Raw genomic sequence first — 23,505 nt, 5'->3', positions numbered from 1 at the left:
GCTCGCAGGTGACGCCGCATTCAAGTAGCACGCACGCGTGAGGCGGATTTTAATTGTGCCAGTCGGGCGTGCGCGGTCGTCCTTGTTTAAAGTGAGCTCTCGGTTGCGAGGCGGTGCAGAGCGTGTGCGCACTGCGCCGTGTATCGCCGTGCTCCGCGAACGAGCCCGCCGATTCAAAATTCAGATTTTGAGGAGTTCGGCGTGCCGAAGCTATCAAGCACGCCGTAGTGTAGGAAGGCTCTGGATACTTTTGCCCGGTGTGAATATCTAACGTGCGCCGACATCTATGCGCACGGGCGTTTTTGTTTTTGCGCCTCCATCAGAAAATCGGCCGCCGTGGCTGGTGTCGAACCTGCGTCCTTAGGATTAGCAGCAGAGCGGCTGTATAGCCACTGAGCCACCGCGGCGGATCACGGGCCCACATCGGGCTAACTTATCACGGCGGCCTTTCTCTGTCAGGCCGTCTCCGAATCCTTGTTATTTGCGTCTGCGTCGCAGCTCTGGCTTTGTATTATAACTCACGACAAATAACTGAAGGGCCAGCCTCGAGGAGGGACATGTATATATAGCTTCTCATATCGGCAGAGAGACGCAGGGTTGCTACAATTATGCCCTTGCCTTTCTTTGTATTGTTAAAGGAGCCATGAAGAGAAAACACAAGTTTGGTTCATTCGAAAGATTGCCTCGTTAGAACCATAACGACACCACTTATAACGCAAACTTCGCTCAAATAAGCTACATAATTAGGAAAAAAGGAAATGACCATGCGACCCACCAGCTCATTTTCCGCAACAGAACCTGTGATGTCACTTGGGAATGCTCTGCGATTGGCGGAGGCCGGCAAAAGCAAACGCATGTTAGGCAGGGCTTACAGTTTGCATAGCGAGCTAAATGCCCGTGAAACATACTGCACATTCTTTTTATGACAAAGAACGGTGGAGTAAACGGTTGAAGGTCCGAACAAACACGCAAGCGTGTGCGCCAATGCATACGCAACTAGGCGTCGGCCGAGCTCGACATCTCGCCGTCGCGCAGACCAATTTTCGGGTTCGAGGCTCTTCGGGGCCAACGAACCGTTCCAGCACGCACAGCCGCGACCTTGCTTCGTATCGTAATCCCTTCACAGGAGGTTGGCCGTCATATCGGCAACCAGCAAAGGTAAAAATAGAAAGGAGGGGAGTAAGGAACAGCAAGAAGCGACGAGATAGTGCCAGTCGTCGCGTAAGTTTCGAATTGTGTTGGCTTGCTGCTGTCGTTACGAGCTCGTTTCCAGTTTACAACCACTGGAAACTTCAGTTTGTTCGAGTACTTTACAATGAAATTTCGTTGCTGCGTTTTGAAATGCCCATGTAGTACGGGCAAATCGTCGAGGGAGTGCGACATCCCCGCCGGTGAGGAGATCTCCTTTCATCTGCTGCCCAACGACGAACCTAGGCGAAGCAAGTGGCTACGTTTTGTGAACTTTGCAAACGGAGGAGAAAGAGAGCTAAAGGAAGTACGAGTGTGCTCGCTTCATTTCCGAGGAAGTGATTACGGCAGGGACCCTTACGTTAGCTCACTCCTGGGACATGCTGGCGCTCGTCGCCGACTTCGTCAAATCGCTCTGACCTTGGGGGAAAAAATGCCGTAAACACCGCGCATTGACGCTCGTATCTTTCTGGTCGAAGCAGAGAGCTCGCGCGAACGGCTTTCCATACACGACACCAGCCAACTGGCATAAGTGATACTGCTACTGAAATTGAACTATTATTAACCGTAATCAAAATACGGCACATACGTACCAGTCTATATTCGTCCGTCGCGACGGGGCTGACGAGGCAGCGGTGCCGACGGCTGGGCGTTCGTCTGTTGTGGCTATCGCGGAATGGTCGCTTTCCCGTCCACCGCGTATCCCACAACTCTTGCCGCTCGTGCACTTAGAAGCATTGAGCGTTTTAGTGGTGTGAGGTTGTTAAATGCAAGCCCGAGCTCCTCGGCGAGAGTTTTGTTCTCCGGATCAGGCAATTCCATGACTAGGGCTGCGGGTGCACTAGGTTTTACTAGTATTTTTTAAAATGGCCGCCGTCTCGATCGACTCCCGCGTGTGGGTGCTATATGGAGTCGACATACTAAGTATCTGTTTCATGGACCCGCTCTATGACGCCATTGTACACGTCATGGAATGTTCAATTTTAGCGGGAGATTTAAAATTTTGGCTTAAATTGCCTTATTTCGCAGTGAATAAAGCATCATTTGCTTCCGGGAAAGCGCTTGGGGTACTATGAAACACCTAATCTTTCGAATAAAACAAACTTTTGTTTTCTCTTCATGGCTCCTTTAATTTTCTGTTGCATAAACGTGGGGCACTGCCCCTCGCGTTTGTGGGCTGGGTGCACTGTTTGACGAACGTCTGACCACGTAACGTTCCCAACGCGCCGGGCGAATTTCCTGTTTTGCGGCATTAAATAATTCCTCCGACACTGGCGGTTCATTCGGAATAGCGGCTGTTCGTAGCCGTTCCGTCTGCATTGTTGCTCGAACATTTTATGGTTAAAGGTACGTAAGAATAAAAAGGTGCCAAATATACGGTAGGTATGCTGCAGCAAACTTTAGTTGTGAGTAGCGCTCGTCCTGTGTTCCCTTTCTTCGTCTCGCGCTTTTTTCAGTGTTGCGCTTTCTGAATGTTTCAAAAATACAGTATACGCACCTCACTCGAAATGAACGTAGTGTAACTGCACTCATGTGCTTATTTTCTTGGTAAGTGCTCAAGGATGAGCAAGATCACCAGCAAGGATGCTTTACAAATAAATTAGTAAATAAATAAATAAATAAATAAATAAATAAATAAGAGGCAAAGTATATCTACTTGATCGGGAGTACCCGCGTTGATTTAGATATGAACCCAACGAACGTTGCGTTCATTTATCACTGGGCTGTTAGGCGACGAAAGCACTGAGCCTGAGGGTGCCTGACCCTGAAACTGCACCATATATTTATTCAACGCCAGCTTGGAGGCTTGGGTTGCGGGCAAAACCTCGGACCTTACGCACTCAGCAGCGAACGGCTGACCCACTGCTCGCTTGCCTTGCCGCTCAGACGGGATCGGAGTGACGCTTCTAGCACGGGGCCGAGTTCCAACTTGGCGCGCTCCTGCGCACGTGATTCACGGTGGTCGCCACCACACCGGAGAGAGAGAGAGAGAGAGAAAAAAAAACTTTATTTCTGGTCAGATTAAGACCTATGCGTCGTACTCTTCCGCAAGAAGAATCATGGCTCGCTGGTCGACGAGGGCCGCCGACGCCAACCACACTCGCCAGTTCGGAGGAGGAGGGTTAGGGTAATGAGGAGACTGCTGGGCAGCGGGGCAGGAGAAAAGGATGTGCTCAACATTTGCGTACGTAGCGGGGCAGTTGGGACAGTATGGGTCGGAGCGATAGCCGTAGTGGTAAAGACGTTCTCGAGTGGTGAGGGTGTTCAGCTGGATTGCCCGAAGGGTGTGCACTTGTGCAATGGATAGGGTAATGTGTGGTGGCGGAAGAGTCTGTAGCGAGTGCCGGAGGTGTTGGTAGTGCTCTTTGAGGGTTTTCTTGTAGAAATATGCCTCGTCCGCCATGGGAGGGAAAGGCCAAGGGATCACCGGCGCCCGGTTAGTAATCTCGCGGGCCAGCTGGTGAGCCAGCTGATTGCCAATAATCCCTGAGTGGCCCGGAACCCACACCACAGCGACCGAGGCAGGGGAGAGGAGCGTGAGAGTTTCAGAGAGGTCGTCATGCAGATCTTCGGCAATTCGGTTGTCGCGAAGAGCTCGAATAGCCGCCATGGAGTCGGAGCATATGCGGTAGCGGGGGGAAGGGGGTAGGGAAGTTAGTTCTCTAGTTGCGTGAACGATCGCCGCGAGTTCGAGAGCTAAGGGAGAAGTAGGATGGGAGAAATAATGGTGCCCATTGAATCTGTCTGTATGTTATGCCGTGTCAGCCGCTGTTCATTTGTACTCGTGGAGGTTTTGGGCTTGTACAGCCGTTGATGAGAAAATTGAATTGGCCGCTTGTGTTTCGCTTTTTCTTCTCTCATTTCTTCCTCAGACGGGACCCAAGTTACGCAGCTAGCTCGGGGCTGACTTCAAACTTGGCGCGATTCTCACGGCGCGTGCGCGATTGACGCTTTCCGCGACAGGTGCCGCCACTTGCCTGAGGTACGGCACTCGGAACAGCGCGTTCAGAGCTCGGAGCCACCGTGCTCCGAGCATCGGTGCGTGTCGAGGCGATGGGGGTTTCTGCCGGCTCTTGCGTAACCGGTCGTCTGCCGAGCGGCGGAGAGCTTGGCTCGTCCACGCCCCCCACCCGCTGCGGCGTCGCGCTCGCAAGCGCCGTTGCTGCTGCTACTTTGTGGCCGGGTCTCCACCCCAGAAATGTGCACTAGCACCGCTTCCAACTGACATTGTTTCCGCGGTGGTACTGCGTTGTAGGACGGCGTCTCTGAGAGGAACGAAACAGGATTTTCTACGAGGCGAGCAAGCGCTCCTCATTTGGTTCACTGCGCGAAAATTAAGACGAAGGCCACAGGAAGGTACGGGATACAATGCGCATTGTATCGCCTGGTCCTCGTCCGCGGTCGCCGTCTATTTGAAGCGCTAGAAAAACGGGACAAGTGAGTCAGCACACACAAAGCGCCCTTTCCAACAGTTTTATTAGCAGACGAATACACGCATATATACATGAACACTGGACGACGTCAGAGTACAAATTTCATCACGTCGCACTGGGCTCAACAAATAATCACGCTCTTTCTTTGATAGGGCGACAGACGTAGTACTAACACACTCATCGTCCGCTTTTGCTATCGTGTCCGGGTTACCCAGGAGGTGCTGTCGAACAATTTAATCAAGCCGTGCGATGGAAGCGCGCAATGGACGCGAAGCTGCACCAAAACAGGCCCAAAACAACCGTCGCTAAAGCAGACGACAAAGCCGGGTAGCGCCGACTGGCCCGCCGGCGTGAGCGCGCGGGAAACGCTGGATTAAAGGCCAACTGCACTAAAATTTTTCGTTGTCCAAATAAGTAGTCTATGCTCTTAAAATAACTTAGCTTGGTAATCACAGAGCTTGGTAGTCCTTAGCTTGGTAATCACTGAGAGTGCTAGGTACCGCCGTTCAAAGTACCTCCGAGCAGACGACGTTTGCACCTGGCGGAGAGTCGCCGAAACAAGTTCCGAGCGGCCTGTGACGGAGGAAGGGGACCCTGTCCCGTGAAGCTTGCGCTTCTCCGCCGGCTTGCAGGGCGCTCCGCCGGGCGCTGGGGTGCGTTCGCCCGGGGTTTCTCTGCTACACCAGCGCGCTGTACCGCCGTCCCCGTCACATGTTTAAACTAACCGCATAGGCAGTAATATCCGCCATTTTTTTCAGTGCAAAAAAAAAAAAAGAAAAGAGATTAGCAGCATACAAACTATTCACGCGCTTGCGAACGCCTTGGAGTTTGAAAAACTCTTTACTTGAAAATAATATTTCTACTCAAAGAAAAAAAATAGCGCGAAACGAGCACTTGCCTTACATTTGTCATTCCTATTGCATTTACTGCAGAAAAAAAATGTATAAATTCTTGACTACTTGCACTTCCGCGTCCAATATTGGCCATATTTGGGCGGGCCCAACGCCATCTCCATCCTTTAGACCTTTCCAAAAGTTTGACCGCCTAAATAGAGTTGGACACGCGGCTATAAATATTTATGCGTCTTTTACATACATCCGCACAAATATCGGCCGTCGTCTTCGCGAAGTGCGAAAACTAACGAAACTGCTCCTCTCCTGAATAATTGACTAGATTTTTGTTCAATTTCCAAGTGAAGTATTTACTTTGAGCGTTAGATTTAGTTTGTTTGAAAGTAAAATGTTTTCAACAGCACCTGTCTCTGGTCAAAGTAGAAAACAGCGGTAGATAGAAAATGTTTTCGTGCTTTGGTGCATCATTTAGCTGTGGAAGCTGGCTTATAGTTTCAGACCACTTTTATAATTCGATTTTCGATGTGCAGCAAGGCGAAAAATACTGGGCCGATATTCACGAAGCTGTTTGTACGTAATGTATAGTAGAAATAGTGATTGATCGCCGCCCGCATGCGGTTTGTTCCCTTCAAAGAGAGCGACGTATTGGCCGAGGCGTCGGCTATAACGAATGCTGTTTTTCGAAATCGTACGGGCAAGCAGCTTTGTAAATCAGGGTCCGCTTTTCTACTTTCAATGCCGAAAATTGCTACTCCGGCAGTTATTATGATGGAAAAAAATTACTGTCGGGCGGTCTGCTTCATCTCGACTGATAGCAACGGGATGCCGGAATTGCGCCTAACTCCATTGTCATGCGCAAACGTTAGTGGAAGTTCTCCTGTGGGAATAACAGAGAAAAACGCGGCGGTACCACCCGCATTTGAAGGCAGCTCTGAGCGGCCGCCGGTTCTGACGCAGCCGATTCCGTTCCATCACGTACGTCACGTCCGGCCGCCGCTATGGCCGCCTTTTCTATTCAGTTTCGGTTCCGAAACCGCCGATGTCGCGAGCCGTTTGTATCGCGCGCGTTGATGTTTGAAGCGCAGCATTTTGCATTTCGCACCCTTTTTATATGTACTATTAGGCGACATTATTTTTACGTTGTCGAAAATTTGCTTGCAGTTGGCCTTTAAAGGAGCCATGAAGAGAAAATACAACTTCGTTTAATTTGAAAGAACTAGGATTCAGTATCTCACTCAGCTTCATTAGAGCCACAAAAGATGTTTTTTTAACGAAAAAAAGCAAGAAGTATTTAAAAACTTTCAAATTTTGCGCCACAGTGACGTGTTATGAGCAAGAATGACGTCATACGGGCCAACAATAAAACATGATTTTCAGTGCGTTAACTGCACGTTAGCATTCAATGGATGCAGTCAAATGGAACTAGAGGCCCCATTACAGACGTCCAGTCATGCGTCGTCGCGACAGGTCAGTTAGGCGGCCGCCAAATTCACAAACAAGGTTCCGTGACGTCATAGAAAAGTTGCGGGAAATTGGCTAGGGGGTCGCGACTGCTTCAAACGTTTTCTTTAATATCTCCGTTATTAGTTCGAAGATTGCGATGATATTGGTATCATTGTTATCGGGACTAAGTAGTCTTTCTAATAAACCGAACTTGTATTTTGTCTTCATGGCTCCTTTAAGGCCCCTAAAATGCGCTGGGTAAATTCGCCGCGCCATCTACGCTTTGCTCCGTGATAACAGGCCTGACCCTCTGCAACCGCGTTGTGAATTGCTTGTCCCGAACGCCACGAAAGAACCCTTGGCTAGTAGAGGTAGAAAGCTTTGCTTTAAAAAGCAAGGCTCGTTGAACCTCTTGACCCAAATTAGACCTCTTGACTCGTTGGACCTCTTGACCAGAATCGGTCGCTGATCACGTCGGCCGTGCACATTCGCGCGCGGGGCAACGCACGCGACTCTCGTCGCCTCGCGTGCTATACTCGGTTACAACTCAAGAACGGCACCACCCCATGTAGTGTATCACTCCGCCAAAGCGCCGGACCCGTGACATCAGTGCGCGCGCGTTTTGAAAGGGGTTTGCTATGAATGCGTGATATCGTCTGCCTTGTCTCACGCAGTTTGTTTTTCGTCACTGGAGTCGTTTATAAGCATATTAAGTAAAAAAAAAATCACGGGAACGGCTCACGCCATGCTCAAAATATTCCAGTAACGCCCCACTTGCGCCGCGCGGAGAAACATCCGGCTACGGTGATAAGGCACAGCGGCAACTTCCGGTGCCCCGTTCTTAAAGGGACCCTGCAACACTCCTTGAGCAGTGCAAGTAAACCTGCGCAACGTTTAGATTACACTGCCAGGAATACCTGAGCCAAATATTACACGTGCACGTGAAGCGGTGAGCGCGCAAATCGCCGTGAAAGACGCGGAAAAACAAACCGCTCTCTCTTCAGTTGTCCTCATTATGCATGGCCTGAGGGACGTCACATAGGCCATGGCTGCCCGATCGGCTGTCACTGGTCAACTTCGCGGCTAGATTCTCCCATTTCCGTCGTCGTCATCGCTGTGTACGAACCTCTTCTATGCCTGAACCTGTAGGCACAGTTCTGCCGTTTCTTTTGTGTTTTGAGTGCGCGCGGAGTTTGAGTGATGAGCTCAATACTTCCCTTTCAATGGGACCACTCGACTACAAACGTTTATTGCTTCAAAAACGCCCTACCAGCCCGAGCGCGCACTTGCGAGCAGGCACCCATGCCTGCTTTTTTGTGGCACCAGACCGGAAATAGGCCCCTCCGCGTTGCGGAGAAAACTACCCGGCATGTGATATATCGAAGGCCGCCGAAGAGAACCCGCTAGCCGCCCCCCTCTCCGGGAGAGAGAGAGAGAGAAACAACATCTTTATTGGCCTGCGTTCAGGCCCCCGTTGTAGGGGCAAACCTACTGCCTATTACCTCGCACCCCCCTCGCGGGAGATGGAGGCGTGCGCGCAGCTTTCGTCGCGTTGCCCGCGGTCGAGTTGAGAGGGAACGATTATGCGCGATTTCTCATCGCACGTAGTTTCGTTAATTGTGAACGGATTTTCATAATTCCTGCGGGAGGAGATTTCTGGGACAATAGACTTTATCCCAAAATACATTACTAGTAGTCGATGGCTAGTGTTGCAGGGTCCCTTTAAGTTGTCACCGAGTATAGCATCACGTGTCCTCCTCCATCGCCGCTGAGCGTTCGTTCGCTCTTGCGGGGGGCTTCAGAGCCTTATATTTGGTGTGGTCGCTCGTGCCACACTGAAACAAGAAGGGTTGATGATTCAATTATGGGGTTTCACGCTCCGAACCTACGTGTGGACGGTGAGGCGCGCCGTAGCTAGTGGAAGGGGCTCCCCAGGTGAGTTTCCACCGCCGAAATCTGGACGCACGGGCGCTTTTGCTTTCCGCCAGCAGGGGGATGACGAACAGCCACCGTGGCCGGGGTCGAACCCGCGTCCTTAGGCCCAGCAGCGTGACTCCGCCTTCGCCACTGAACCACCGCGGCTTGTGAAACAAAGAGGGACGCAGGGAGCGGTACTGTCTTGTAATGTCGATGAGCACGCTCAATGCGTGACCAGGCTGTGTGCTCATTCGCGCACACCCGTAGTGGTATACGTACCCTAAACGCCATCCCGTTCCCGTGTATCGCCGATTTCACCGCGCTTATGTTTTGGTCGTTCCACTGCTTCAGCCTAGATTTGTAAAAGGAAGCTCTAAAGGTAAGTGAGTATGTGGCTGAGGCAGAAGAAAAGCTAACCCGAAGCAGTTGCGTTTTGAGTAGTTCCCTCCGCGAACATGCAGCAGGGGCTATGCAGGAGCTCTGGCGACGCGATGCGTTGTGGGTAATTCTCGTACCGTCGAACCGCTATATTTCCCCCTGCTGAGGTTCCTTTTCCGCGCCCCCAACACAAGCTGCAGGAGCGCTGTTTGCAGAAAGGCTGCATGACACCTGGGCTGCGGCCATTCTCGCGGCCGACTGCGCTGGCGCACTTTCGTTGCTTGAGCGGTCCTGCAGCGACAAGCGTAGGTTCGGCCTGAGCCCCGATCAGTAACGGTTCGTTCGCATTTGGGACGGCATTCGCCGGTCGTGTCGGACCAGTGCGCGTTCCGTGGACCTGCCCACTTCCGTCTCTCTATCCGCTCGGCGCCGAGCAAATAGAGAGACGGAAGTGATAGAGGGTTTCCTCGCAAGAGGGCAGGTCCACGAGACGAGCACTACGAGCACTAGTCCGACACGGCCGGCGAGCAAACGTGTGCCACAAACAGTGCCGCTCAGGTTGTCAACGCCAACACCGCGCGGCTGCAGCTCTACGCATGCGCTGTCGCAGTTGCGTTCGGCCCGAAGGCGTTGAGTCGGCACAACCCAGTTTGCTTTTCGCGCCGTGAGCAGTTAACACCGTTGGACGCTGGTACGTTTACGTAATCGCTGCATTGCCACTGCTGCGGCCGCCGGCTCGGGACGAGGGAAAACAGCGCGCGCGAACCGCCTGTACCGCAAGGTAAATATAACTGGTAGCGAAGCTTCCATAGAAGCCAATACGTTCAGAAAATGGCGGCTCTTAAGCTGCTCATGGGGCTTAGCGCCATCTGTGTGAGGAGGGAACACTTCCGGCGGAACAAAAAATAAACAGGATGTGACGCAAGATCCGGTCAGAAAGTGACGTCATTTTGGTGGCATTAGCGGGAAAATTTGACTTCAAAATAGCCTTAGCAGGACTCTGATCGCTGAGGGCTCATGTCATTGCCCATGTCATTGCCATCTGACGCAAGTTGGCGAGCACTTGGCGTGTGTGCTTCAAGTCAATGCCAGCTTATACTCGTGACTAGAGAAACGCACTTTAGCATACTGTCGTATTATTCGCCTCGGTGTTTATAAAATCATCTTGCATCTTCTCTGAACCTTTATTCTGTAATCATGCCTTCCACTGCTGTATAAAAGCAATCAGTTGTTTATTTTGATTGCAGCGGGTGGCAAACGTACACCCCCCCATGACCGGAATTTTTTTTCTGCCTTGGGATACAGAGCCCAAAATGACACTTGACCACTCTCCCCGGCCCCCCTTTTATATAAAAAACGTGCCCACTCCTTGCCCCGATACCAATTTCTACCAACACCACTGCTAAGTTTAATTGCGTCGCACATACGCAGGTAGGCGTGCGTGCCTTAAGTATAGATCAAGGTTATATAATGCTTGCTCAGTTTGTGTACTTCTGTTCTAAGAGAAGAAAAAACGCAAGAACATGCTATAATCAAGACATTTGAATTTTATTCCAGGATGAACATAAAACAAATTTACCACACTGCACAAAATGAGCACGTATACAATAAGTACAAAATGTTCGTGGGCACTACATGCATTATGATTTTCCTTACGCGCCGAAAAATTGACTTTACCCGTAACACATACCATTATGAGCAATGAAAGCGTCAACAGCAGAACTACTTCGAAACAAGAGAAAAGAACTAGGCACTGCATCTTGACGTAGAAAACCGGGCCGCAGGAATGCCGATTCACGAAAGTGCAGCGAGCACACTGCAGCTGTCCCGGCGTCTTATCAAGTAGACAAGGGTTTCTACAGAAGTTCACTCAGCATTCACGCCTGAAATTTCCTGGTTGCATTATTAGGCAAGTGTAACAACAGATAAGTAAAAAGAGGAAAAATGGATCAATGCAAACGAAAGCGACGGCAGTACGTAAAAGCACATAGCAGGAAAGATCTGGCAGCAGCGCAGCACGGAGCAGCACAACACAGTACTGCGATGGAAATAATGCTTGCGCATACAAGTGCGGGAAGCAACGAGCACTACAAGCGTTGTAATGCAATAGAGAAGACACTGAGATAGACAATTAAAGCGACTCGTTTAAATTCGAGTGGTACTACGCCGAGAAGTCCTAGAATAATTGACACAACTTGCTCTGAGCCAGCCTGAGGTGAAATCAAGAGATAACTGTGACATAACAAAGCTTTAGACCCATTTTTTTCGAAGCACCACCACGTCCCCTTACACAACCCCCATGCACATATTAACAGTACAATAGTTTCGTGTTACCTGTGGAAATGAGAGGAAAATGGTGCAGTAAAACGCCAGGTGGACGGGAGTTGCTGTTGCAACTTGTACAGCACATCGTTTCTGTAGGTACCGACGAAAGCGCTCCGCTCCAACCGTTGGCAGCATCGTCCCGTAGTTCACCGTGCCTGCCGGGCACAGTACTACACGTGTTCACCGACGATACAACGCACCTCGCAACTCCACGCACAGCAAAAATTAAGTGCACACCAAATTACAAGGAAAAACGAATGCAAATGCGCACCACCAAAACACGCGAGGGGCGTTTCCTAGCAGACGAACTTTAGGAGCGCCTTTCCGATCACTACAAGGACTGCATCACAAAGCAATGACATGTGCCATTCTTCAGAGGGCGCTACAAAAAAGGTTTTTGAGAATGAACGGCAGTTTCATAAATTATTTATACACTGTGCCTAAATAAATGTGATTCAGAAATAAATATAGTTCGTAAAATATAATTGTTGTTTTATTGTTGAACAAAACTTGGTTTTTTCTTACTAGTGTTTGTTCCCTCCTCACCTAGTCGCGCTTCAATCGCCACTCCCATAAGCCCCCATGCTGATGTCGCTGGCAATAGGTTCTGAACCGCTTTTTGCCCGAACCTTCGCTACCATTTATATTTACCTTGTGTACCGCGCTCACTGCGCCAGGCTCGGAAGGAGGTGGCGCTTGAGCGGCCGCAGCGCGTCGCATCGGCCCCGTGGAAGGAAGGAAGCTCGGGACCGGCGCCGCACGCGATTAGGCGGGAAAGAAAAACGGCGGAAGCGACCCCTTACAAAAATGATTGTTGAGTTTCATAAGAAATTTTGTTGAATTCACTCAACAAACATTGTTGAGTATCCAAAGAATTTCTGTTGAGATTGTGTTGAGGATTTGTTGAGTTTTTCAGGAAAAGTGGCCACCGTGGTTTCATTGATTTTCCGTTGAATTTCTTACGTCGAATTCCCATTGAGTTTCTGTTGCCTTTCCGTTGAGTCTCCACTGAATTTCGTATTGATATTTTGTCGAGGTTTTTATGAGTGCCCAATGTGTTTCTGTTGATATTTTGTTGAGATTTTTACGAGTGCCGCATGCGTTTCTGTTGATATTTTGTTGAGATTTTTACGAGTGCCCCATGCGTTTCTGTTGATATGTTGTTGAGTTTTACACGAATGCTCAATGTGTTTCTGCTGCGATTTCTTTCAAAGGTTTTTGCGATCATTGTAGGTTGAACAAGAATCTACATTTTATCGCACCACCAATACACGAGTTTATGGTGTGGCAGTAGTGCATGTCATGTAACTAAAAATTCTGCCTCATGCAGACATGCAAAAAGAAAAACAAGGTGTTCAGCGTGCACTTTTTACTTTATTTCCCGATTCAAAAGCGATGATAGGTTATTTTTTATGTAACCGGCGCTCACACCTGGAAACTTCTGGCCCGTGTAGCCTGCAAGAGATAGAATGAATTTATGATTTACTATAAAAAATGAAAACGTGTTCAGCAAGTTCTCAGAATTAGTAATAAAAGTGTGCAAAAATAAATAGACACTTTCCCAAAAAGCATAAAAGGGATGCACTGATCTCACTGTGCACATGAAGAAAAACGGGTGATTAGCTACAAGTTGACAAAGATGACAGCTTTGTTCTTGGCACTCTAAATGCAAATCATGTGCACTCACCGACCACAGCCTTCACCCGCACGGGGTCCAACCCTGGCTTTGTAGGAGTGTCGCCCTGGGCTTTGCCTTTCCCTCCAAAGAGAGTTTTCCCCTTGAGCTCCTCCGGAGTGAAGACATGGCGCAAAAGAGCCCTGGCAAATTTGCCAGGGCCACTCGCACACGCATGCACCAGCTGATCCAGGTACCCCTTCTCAATTAGCACACCGCCCCCAATGTCAACCTGCGAGCAGAAAATAAAACCGAAACAGTTGAACCAACATGAACTCCAGGATCGAGACAATGAAGAGTTTGAGTACCCATGAACAATTTCTCAGAATATTACGGTAATTCATTTACAGATTTTGGCATTGATCCACTAAAAATTCTTTTCGAATAAATTTAATTTAAATGTATATTTTTAGTTTTTATGGGTGAACATGCATACCTCAACATGCTTTCGGCTTGTTTAAACAAGCGTTTCAAGAATTCATTAAAGTGTTTGCCAAGTGCCCACTGCAGTACACCGTGGGTGTATTGCTTTGTGGTAGAAAGGCCAAAAAAACCATTTGGGTGCTGTTAGGTCAATCTGGATGAAAGGTTATGTGGCTAAAATAGTCAGATGGCTGTAATGCACACAAAGTAGGCAGTACGATGCCTTGCCCTGACTCATGCAACTATCCATAAAAAACTGACCTTTTTTTAGCACCCGATTCAGCAAAATAAAATGAGCAGACTGTTATTGATTTTTTAAATTATTTAAATTGAAAAGAGTGAACCCTAGTTACAACTAGGCCAATTTGCTCCTTCATTTTTTCATTGGCTAGCAGTGCACGAGGGTCATACGCGAAATGTGGTTTGCGGCGTGGTGCTAGCAGGAACTTTTTGTGTGGCTGGTGTTCTTTCTGCAGGATTGTGGGTTTGCGAATGCCTTGTCGTAAGGGATACCCAGCATTGTTTTTGGTTCGAAATTCCGCACTGCGCTGTTCACGCCTCCTACAACCACAAACACGAAGCAGGCTGCACGATGAATGCTAGCACAGCGTGAAAATTGGACAGGTGCGGACAGCGGCTCAGATAAGGTAATTTTGCACTGTCTATGTCATCTCCGCGCGCTGATTGACTTATTTTTTTTTCATTGCTTCAAATGACTGTGGCTCGAATAAGGAAAATTTATGCACTTAAAGCTGCAACGATATTTCATGTGGTGGTGGCGTGTGATAAGAGGCACTGTTTTTACTGTGCCCCCCCAGGCATGCTGCGCACTTCTTGAGGAGTACGAGAGTTTGAGAGGTGCTCTAGTGACAGTGTTCTGGTATGTTGAGCGCATGACCATCCTCCGCCTGAGCTTCCAATGCTGAGCGATTATGCACAGGATCTGGGTGGAAACGACTGCGAGGTAAGAGTGCAATAAAATTACATACAGTGGCTATGACAGAGATTCTACCTGGGGGACAAAGATTTTCAAGTGTTTTCTTTTCAATGTAGATGAAGCATAAATTATAATTGATTGATTCTCGGGTTTAATGCACCAACGCTACACAGACTGTGAGGTGAGCCATAGTAGAGGGCTCCATATTAATTTTGACAACCTGCGCATCTTTACATGCGCCGAAATCTCAACCACATGGGCATATTTTATAGCAGACATGATAGACAACAATTTCCATCCTGCACTGGGCGCCACCAATTCTTTCGGACTGCGGGGCGAGCAGACGACGCTGAGTCCCACGCTGTTGCTCCGTGCCATGCGTGAATATCAGACGCACCGAACGGCATCGAAAATCGGTGTCATTTATTTGGCATTTCAGCAGCAACAAGTTTAGCAGTGCCTAAGGAGAACGTTTAATTCTTCCAAGAGGTGTCCCGTTCGCCCATCAATTCTGTTCCTAACCCACTAAGGTGGCGGGCCAGTCCACACCACTTTGTCCTGACAGGCATTGCCTGTGAGGCCACGTTTCGTCCTGCCAGCAGGACGCCTGACCTTTTTATCCTCAATCGATGTTTATTTTCGGAATTCTGGGAAAATTGCCATCATTGCCTTTTACTTGGCGATGTTCAGAAGCTACTTGTCCGGGCAGGCGTGATTACGTCGTTACTGGCTGCACCAACAATCAGCGTAAGCACAAAGTGCTCATGCAAGAACCGTGCGAAGTGCACCATGACAAAACAAGTGTCTGCATGTGCGGAGTCTATTGGCTGCACAAATTTCCTGCGTCGCTTGAGTGTCACCGTAAATGGGTCGTTGCGCTAAATCGCAGACTTAGAGCCTGGCAAATTTGCCAGAATGAGCCCGGTGGTACGCTGCTTTTGGAAGCGCTGTTTAATCACCCTCATGCTCAATCCTTATCGCACGTTTCTGTTCTTTGGAGGTATGTTTGGTCCGTTTCATCGACGGGAAGCCATCGAAAATCAATCAGACACTTATGCTGCAGCTTGGGTACGCGAAAAATTCTCAAGTAACCCTTGTGAAAACCGTGCTGATATTCGAATGTGATATTATAAATAATTAGCAACTTGAGAGTGGATGAAATGTTCCCTGCGTATGGTGCTTGTTAGGAAAATTTAATGGTGAAGTACCGTCCCTGATTTAAAGACTGGTGCTACCTCGGCTATCCTCCAATCACTGAGAATAGTGCCTGTCATGAGAGACTGCGAAAAAAGTGCCGACAAAATCTACAGACTGCGGTATGTACTTTTCGGTATAGTGTGATTAATAACAGTATGATCTGAAGTAGATAATATTGTAAGCTTACTTAAAATGGAAAGTAGCTCCACACCAGTCTGTATTGCAAATTCAAAACCATATCGAAAATCCTAAATGTTTGCTTGGCTTGATTACATACGGATACTTGCTTCAAAGTCAGTTCAATTTCTATTCTTGCACTTTAGCCATTGGCCCCAGATTCGCTTCAATATCCCTGCTAAGCAATGACACACTCAAAATGCACAACACTGCTTCATGAAACTGTTTCAAATAACCAGGGGCTAGAGCACTGCTAACAGGTATACATTATGACAGGTTCCAACATGAAATAACTAACCTGAAAGTACATAATCAGTGGGTGCACTGATGTGGCAGCGGTGCCTGGACCGATGCGTTGAGCAAATGCGCTGGCTTCTGAACGGGTGGTCCAAGCGGCCAGATGATGGATGAAGGATTGACTATTCCTGGCGGCAAAGCGTACCCAGCACCAAGGAAAGGCCAGGCAGTACTTGGGTACAGCAGGTGCAGTGTCAGTTGGCCACGGAGGGCCCTGGCAAAGCCTTTGAAACTGGACTGAAAGCCAGCCAGCCAACCCGGACAGCCAGCAGCAGCACCTGAAAGTGCATAATCTGTGAGTGTGGTGGCACTTGATGAAATACAAGAAAAGCACACACAAACCACGAATGCTTACATTAAGCAGATTATTAATCGTTAATGAGTAACCTCCAAGGCCCTAATAAGAACATTCCCGCAACACCCAAACTGAAATTTAGGTCAGAGTAATGTATTTATTAGGCACGCAGGTTCTGTGAGTGGGGTATGCCTGATATATGCAAAGCTCTCTGCTATGCTAATTTGCATGGAACGCTTGCTAGCAGCCCATATGCATACCTAGCTTTCAATCGGAACTGTTGTGTACTAGTTGAGGCTCCTCCATTTCAATGCCTAGCTTGCCTTTGCAAGTTCGATTCTCCAATATAAATAGAGTTGAGTGGGCAGGCGCCCCTGCGAGAACACGCGCGCGCATTTCACCTTCAATTTCCACGTATGTGAATGTGAGCTTCACGAGTACGGCACGCATACCACGACGCATATCGCGGCCCGAAGACCACGAGACGGGTCGCGACGGCGGCAGCCGGTCTCGCGAGCGTAATAGCTGCGAAGCGCACTGCACGGAATTAACAGTCGCCGCAAAGGCACTGTTTGAGAGACACATAACAAACAAACGCACCGGTGTTTAAGAGCCTTGCGTGATGTCAAATAATTAGCTGCCGCGTTCTACAGCGCGAGCATCGCAACAAAGGTCTAGCTTCAGCGTAAATTGATGCTGACGGCTGCGGAAACGGTAGACTGGTAATTCCAAGGCGCCAAACAAGTATGCTATATCGCATAGGCTCTGAGAGCAAATGAGATGGGGGTCTACCGAATAACTGACCCATAAGCACCAGAACTCGTTCCGAACAAGAACAGAAAAACAAAAAAATGCGTACTCACCCCAGCAGAAACGACGTTTCCCGCCTAAAATCCTTCTTCACGCTCGTCTTGCCCTTCAAGGACACCGACACTTTGTTCGGACGCAATGTCATCCACCTTTGACGCGCGATGATCGTTGAGGCGATGATCGTCACCCTATAAAGCTTTTATAACTATGATTTAAGCTTGAAATAGATAAAACTGAACAAATCGCCCCAGCTACCACTCCGCACAAAACCAACTCCATAAACAAACACACAAAAAGGGAGTGATAGTTGCCAGACTGCAATAGCAGCATTTCTGTGTTTGACGAAAATTGTGTTATTGGTAATTAACTTCCTGCTTTTAAAGTATTAAAAGTGTTTATAACTTAAATTTGAGGTTTTTAAACGCAAAAGCGAATAAAAGTAAACTAACTGACATATATACTTAAATTGTAAAGGTTTTAAAGTTAGTTTTGGTTTTGTTTTCACGGCGGGTTTCTCTACAGAGGAGGTGCGAGAAAACGAACTACTTTGGGTTTAGGAAGAGGGTGGCAAACGTCGGTGTGATTGAAAGCAAGGAACAGGCGCTTACTATGGTTTTAAAAAAGAAGAGGTAATAAAACCTTCATAAAGAAAAAAAAAAAAAAACATCCGACGAGGATTCGAACTACGGACCCTCAAAACAGTTATCGAAGGCGTAACCACTCGGCCATACACGCGGGACTTCAGCCAATACTAAAATGATTGTATAACTACGTAAGCCGGCAATGAAAATTGTCGTTTGTGTCTAGTCAATGCTGCATTTTTGGAATTCTGGCAGTTCTAACGCTTGTTTCTCACGCACCGATCTTGCAGACGAGGTCACATTGTTAGTACTCCGAGCGATTGAGCCGGAGCTCCCTTATTTGACTCAAGCAAAGCTATCGCAGGTCACCCGCGATCTTTTCTTCGCAAGCCACGGTAGCCACGAAGGAAATGGCATGCGCCGTTGGAATTGTGGCGTTGGTAACGCTTGTTTGTCACGCACCGATCTTGCAGACAAGCAACATCGCGCTAAAACTACAAGCGATGTCACTCCTGGCATGTCAGGCGCATACAGCAGCGAAAACCTCTGAGTTTGTAACAAGTTGGGGATAATGCAAGGCAATATTAAAGAGACCGAAGCATGTGGTGGCGGCGACGTAATAAGTGCAGCAAACAGGTACTGTGGGCGGCAGCGACGAGCGAAAAAGATGCAACATGGGCCGCCCCCGCCGGCCTGCGCAGAAATGGAAACACGCAATCGAAAAAAACTGTCCGGCCGATTCAGTTTGTTGTTGACGAAGAGCAACCGAGGCTTCAGCAACAAACGATTGTGCTTGCCGTGGTATGAGTCAAAGCATATCTTGACATCGTTGTCGTTATGCTATCGTCCGTCTAGAAGGAAAAAATCAGAACGCAAACGTTTTCGTCTAGCGTCTATACCAGATATAGACGCTGCTGTTTAATGATATCTGGAGACAATTTTTTAGCTAATGGTGAAGCAGCGGATATTTTGTAGTATGGACAAGTGAATTTTATGGGTTAACTGGATGGCTGAAATTGAAATATGCACTCTAGAAACATTGATAAAACAACAGTATAAACAAGAATTTGAATTTTGTTCGATCACACTGAAAGTGCAAGTTATCAGAGTTTGTACTGTACTTTACCTTGTGCTGTATCTTGTACTTTGTATGCTTCCAATGCTGACAAGGCAGAACATATATTGTCTGCGAGATGTTACACAAAGCATCAGACATGACGCGCTGATTTGTGCGATATGTGACATGTTGTAAGAATACCTTGAAGACATGTTGCAGAACGTCTAGGACTCATCGTTGAAATCTTTATATCATGAACATGTTGTTGATCTTCGACATGTTGTTTGACTCTTTACGATATCAGACCTTTATAATCTTGCAGTATATCGACATCTAGTAGAAGTCCTTATCATTAAAGACATGTCGTTATACTTATTCGACAAGTCGTTGAAATCTTTGCGATATTGGACCTTCATGATGTTGAGGACAACGAAATGTCGTTGAATTCATAAGGTGTCGACAACGTAAAAGTTATGTGATTTTCGTTGAAATCTTTGTGATATTGAAGACATCTCGAAATCGTTATGATATCATGCATGTCGTATGGATATGTTGCCATATGTACAAGAAAGCGCTGAGAGTTGCATTGTGAAAGCTGGCTACCTGTACACAATGCAACTTCCTTGAAAAATGCAACTTATTTAATACACTCACACTGCACAAAAATATGCTAAGATGCTGCCTAATTAGGCTCATACATCCGTTTTAGTGCACGTGGCTGTCCATGTCGAAGAAGCATGCAGATAGTATTTGGCATCAGTTGCTGATGACTTGCCCACAAATAATCACCATGAGTCACTGAAAATACAACAAAAAGTCAACAAGAACTCCACAATAGAAAAATCATTGTGCGGACCACAACGAAAATTCCGTTGTGTTCTCAATGTGTAAACTCAATGAACATTGAGTTTCACAAATAATCACCATGAGTCACTGAAAATACAACAAAAAGTCAACAAGAACTCCACAATAGAAAAATCATTGTGCGGACCACAACGAAAATTCCGCTGTGTTCTCAATGTGTAAACTCAATGAACATTGAGTTTCACAAATAATCACCATGAGTCACTGAAAATACAACAAAAAGTCAACAAGAACTCCACAATAGAAAAATCATTGTGCGGACCACAACGAAAATTCCGTTGTGTTCTCAATGTGTAAACTCAATGAACATTGAGTTTCTGTTGATTTTCCGTTGAATCAATGAGAACTCAATGAAACGTCAACAGAAATTCAGAACCCATTTTTGTAAGGGACGATTTCGCATTCAGTGAATTTTTTTCCTATGCTTAGTACTGCACTCGGTTGTTTCTTTGCGGGCAGGGTTGCTTCTTTTGCTTAGCTGGGATGGTATGTTTGGGGCCGAAAATACGACGACATCTTTACTGACTGCAGCGGCTAAGTCTGGCTAAATGCCGCGGGCAATTTTCGCTGAGCTTCGACGGAGCTTTGGGTAAAATGGACAGACGACCTAGTTCGTGAACACGCATCGTGGAAATTTAAGCGCGAACCTAAAGGGGCCATGCAGACAAAACGAACTTTTGGTTCGTTCGGAAGACTCCCTCGTAATCACACTGGCACAACTTTTAACGTAAGCTTCGCTCAAATAGGCAACATAATTAGGAAAAAAGGCGATGGCCGCGGGACCATCATTTCTTGTACTAGAACGTTGATTTTACTGATGGTATGGTTCAACGCGCCGGCGCAATGCAGGCGATGAGGAGCGCCGCAGTGGAGGGATCCGGATTAATTTTGACCAGCCGCGGATCTTTACTGTGCGCTGAAATCTCGCACAACAGGGCGTTTATGCTTTCCGCCTCCATCATAAAAGCGGCCGCCGCGGCCGGGAATCGAACCCGCTTCCTCATGCTCAGCACCCGCACTGAACATACGATGACATATGTACGACCGTGCGATTAGCTGAGGCCGGCAGAAGCAAACGCAAGTTACGCACGGCTTATCCGCTTGCAGAACGAGCTATTTTCGCTTAAATGTAATGCATACTCACTTTATAGCAGCAACAATGGTGGAAGCTACGGAAGCAATGGAAGCTACGAAAGTGCCCGTAAACATACACCAGTGCGTACTGCTGTTGGTACAGCGCGCACTATGCTTCTTATAGCTGCACAGAAGTCCTGCGCTTTGGCGTTTTCTCACACTACACCGGCCGATTAACGTAAGCGACATTGTCTTACGTGACCCTGCTTGTCGAGCATACTCCATGTTTCACAAAACGGTTACTACCTACAATCACCAAAACAAGCCAGGTGCAAATACGGTAAAAACAAAGCAAAGCTAGCGGACAACGGTGTCGGCGCAGTATGGGGGCGCCATCTAGGGGCACAGACGGTAAACAAGGCTCCGCTGTCCGCTGCAGAGCTGAATGGTGCACTAGCGTTTGCTTGAAGACCTACTCTTGTTACGTCATTGCAGATATTACGGAACATGATTTGGCGGGAGAATCAAAATTTTGACCTAAATGAGTAATTTTTCAGTGAATACGGCATCGTTTGCTGCCGGACAACCGCTGGGGGCACTATAAAGCGCGGCATCTTTTGATTAGAACAAACTTGTATTGTGCCTGTATGGTTCCTTTAAACAGGAACGAAAAGGGGGACGGCACTGGCGCTTTGGGTGCGCACGGAATCAGCGTCGGAGAAGGCGAAGCGCAGCAGGGGAGAATGGGGAAGGGCCTCTGTTTTTACTCTGCAGGCCCGCGTTCAACTCCCACGGGAGTTATTCCCTCTTTACATCGGCGACCATTTTCTGTGCCGGACAGCAACGTCGCTTTTTCGCCCAATGGGCGTTCGCGGTAACACTGTTTTACTTGAACCTGTTCCGTTTCCTTCGTGGTTCTCCAATAAAAGAAAAATGCAGTCACATGTGATCACGAAGTATCTAATTCCTTAACACAAAAGACTTTGCAGCGCGCCTAGACCCGCTGCAACTTTTAGCAGAATTTAAACAAAGTTTTAATTCTGCTTTTGAAGGTAAGTTGCGCTTGTTGTGAACACAGAGGCGAACACGGGAAAAAAACGTATACTTTCACGAGAAGACCGCACACTAACAACCGATTTATTCTGAACAAGCCGAAACCATATATATAGAACAACACAGAAGATACCTTTGTCTTGCGGTCGTTTCTGCATCGGACAATCAGGCCGATGTATCAACGAAAGACTGCGCGATCATAGATATGCCTGGCAACAGGTCAGCACAGTGGGAAATCTTGAGGCACACCGTGCGAGGTGCAAGTGTGAGGTCGCGTCTGACAAAACCACCATTTTGTTCCACGCTAAAGACAAAATGTCCCGTGAGATATATGAAGCGTTTTCCATGATATCAGGACATGAGGGTGAATGCGTTAGCACTTCTTCTATTACGCTTACCCAGCGTGAGATTCAGTTTTCAGAATCATCTTTTTAACTTTTTAACAACAGCACGTGCACCGGCTTGGACCGCCGCTATCTTTTTATCTTTATATTTCGCCCGTCTGACTTCCCTTCCCCATTTACCTGGAATTTGTTGTTGCATTCTGTGTTGTTCTATATACATGTTTTCGTCTTGTTCCTAATAAATCAGTTGTTAGTGCGCCGTCTTCTCGTGAAAGTATACGTTTTTTTTTTCGTGTCCGTCTCTGTGTTAACAACAAGCGCAACTGACCATCAAAATTACACCAACTAGCCCGACATCAAGTTTTACTGAACTTGTAATTCTGGAGTGCGGTTTTCCGTGCGAGTTGGTTATCCATTATGAAAAATGCGCTGGGAGGTATGAAGTACACAGCAAGAAGACGTAGTGGATCCTGCCTTGTTGCTCCCCCCGCACTTTTAACGTAATTGTAATCGTGGTTGATATCAAGAACGAAGAATTCGTTGTGTGGGAATGATATTTGTTCTATGTGCGTGAAATTTTTCAGGAATCTGTTATTTCAATTCCTCCAAGACCAATATATGTTTGGGCTAAGAGTTCTGACGTCCTCACGAGTACAGGGCCCACGCCGTGTAAAAGTTGCTAGATCCGTTACGAAAGCGGTGAAAAATGCTGAGTGCGAGAGTCTATGAAGTCGAAAAAAATGACTCAAGTTTACCACTTAACCTAATTAACACCCGCAGCGTTTCGTGAAAGTTTTGCCTTTGGCTGCGATGTCGCTGCTTCCCGTCTAGCTATCTCTACTCGATGATTGGACTCATCCTTTCGCTTGCGCTGAAGTGATGGTGCGCCGGGGCACCATCGATGGCGAGACTGAGGGACCAAGCGGCGGCGAAGCAGCACCCGTTGCACCCTTGCCTGTAAAGTCATGTGGTTCGCTGGCGCTGAGCGATCGAGCGCCGACGCAGCAGCCTTTTCATCCTCGCCGAGTCACGTGGTACCCACGGGGCTCCGAGCGAGCGAGGCGACGAGAGATGCGCAGCTTGCGCGTCGTCGCCTGAAGGTCACTTGCGACGCGATGAATGGCCTTGGAGGATGTAGCGCAGCAGGGCTTTCGCCGTAAGAAAGGACACGCTGGTAGTGCATAC

General features: G+C 47.9%; 2 protein-coding genes across 3 annotated transcripts in view; one reads left to right on the top strand and one right to left on the bottom strand.

Moving 5' to 3' along the window:
* LOC144160989 (rab11 family-interacting protein 4A-like) overlaps window positions 1–23,505 on the top strand; it is a 270,063-nt gene that overhangs the window by 95,844 nt on the left and 150,714 nt on the right. The gene's annotated exons all lie outside the window — the stretch shown is intronic.
* On the bottom strand, window positions 12,891–17,708 carry LOC144160990 (uncharacterized). Its single transcript, XM_077692057.1, has 4 exons — window positions 17,401–17,708; window positions 16,244–16,520; window positions 13,224–13,443; window positions 12,891–12,991 (listed from the first exon to the last, which is right to left on the bottom strand). The coding sequence occupies exons 1-4, from the start codon at window positions 17,490–17,492 to the stop codon at window positions 12,906–12,908; spliced, it is 675 nt and encodes a 224-aa protein (XP_077548183.1). The 5' UTR covers window positions 17,493–17,708; the 3' UTR covers window positions 12,891–12,905.

The sequence above is a fragment of the Haemaphysalis longicornis genome, unplaced genomic scaffold (genome assembly GCF_048455015.1).
Source record: "Haemaphysalis longicornis isolate Haplotype H1 unplaced genomic scaffold, Haemaphysalis longicornis Haplotype H1 scaffold_11, whole genome shotgun sequence".
NCBI classification, from domain to species: Eukaryota; Metazoa; Arthropoda; class Arachnida; order Ixodida; family Ixodidae; genus Haemaphysalis; species Haemaphysalis longicornis.
Note: the sequence above shows the minus strand (reverse complement) of the source record. Positions and strands in the feature narration are given on the sequence as shown.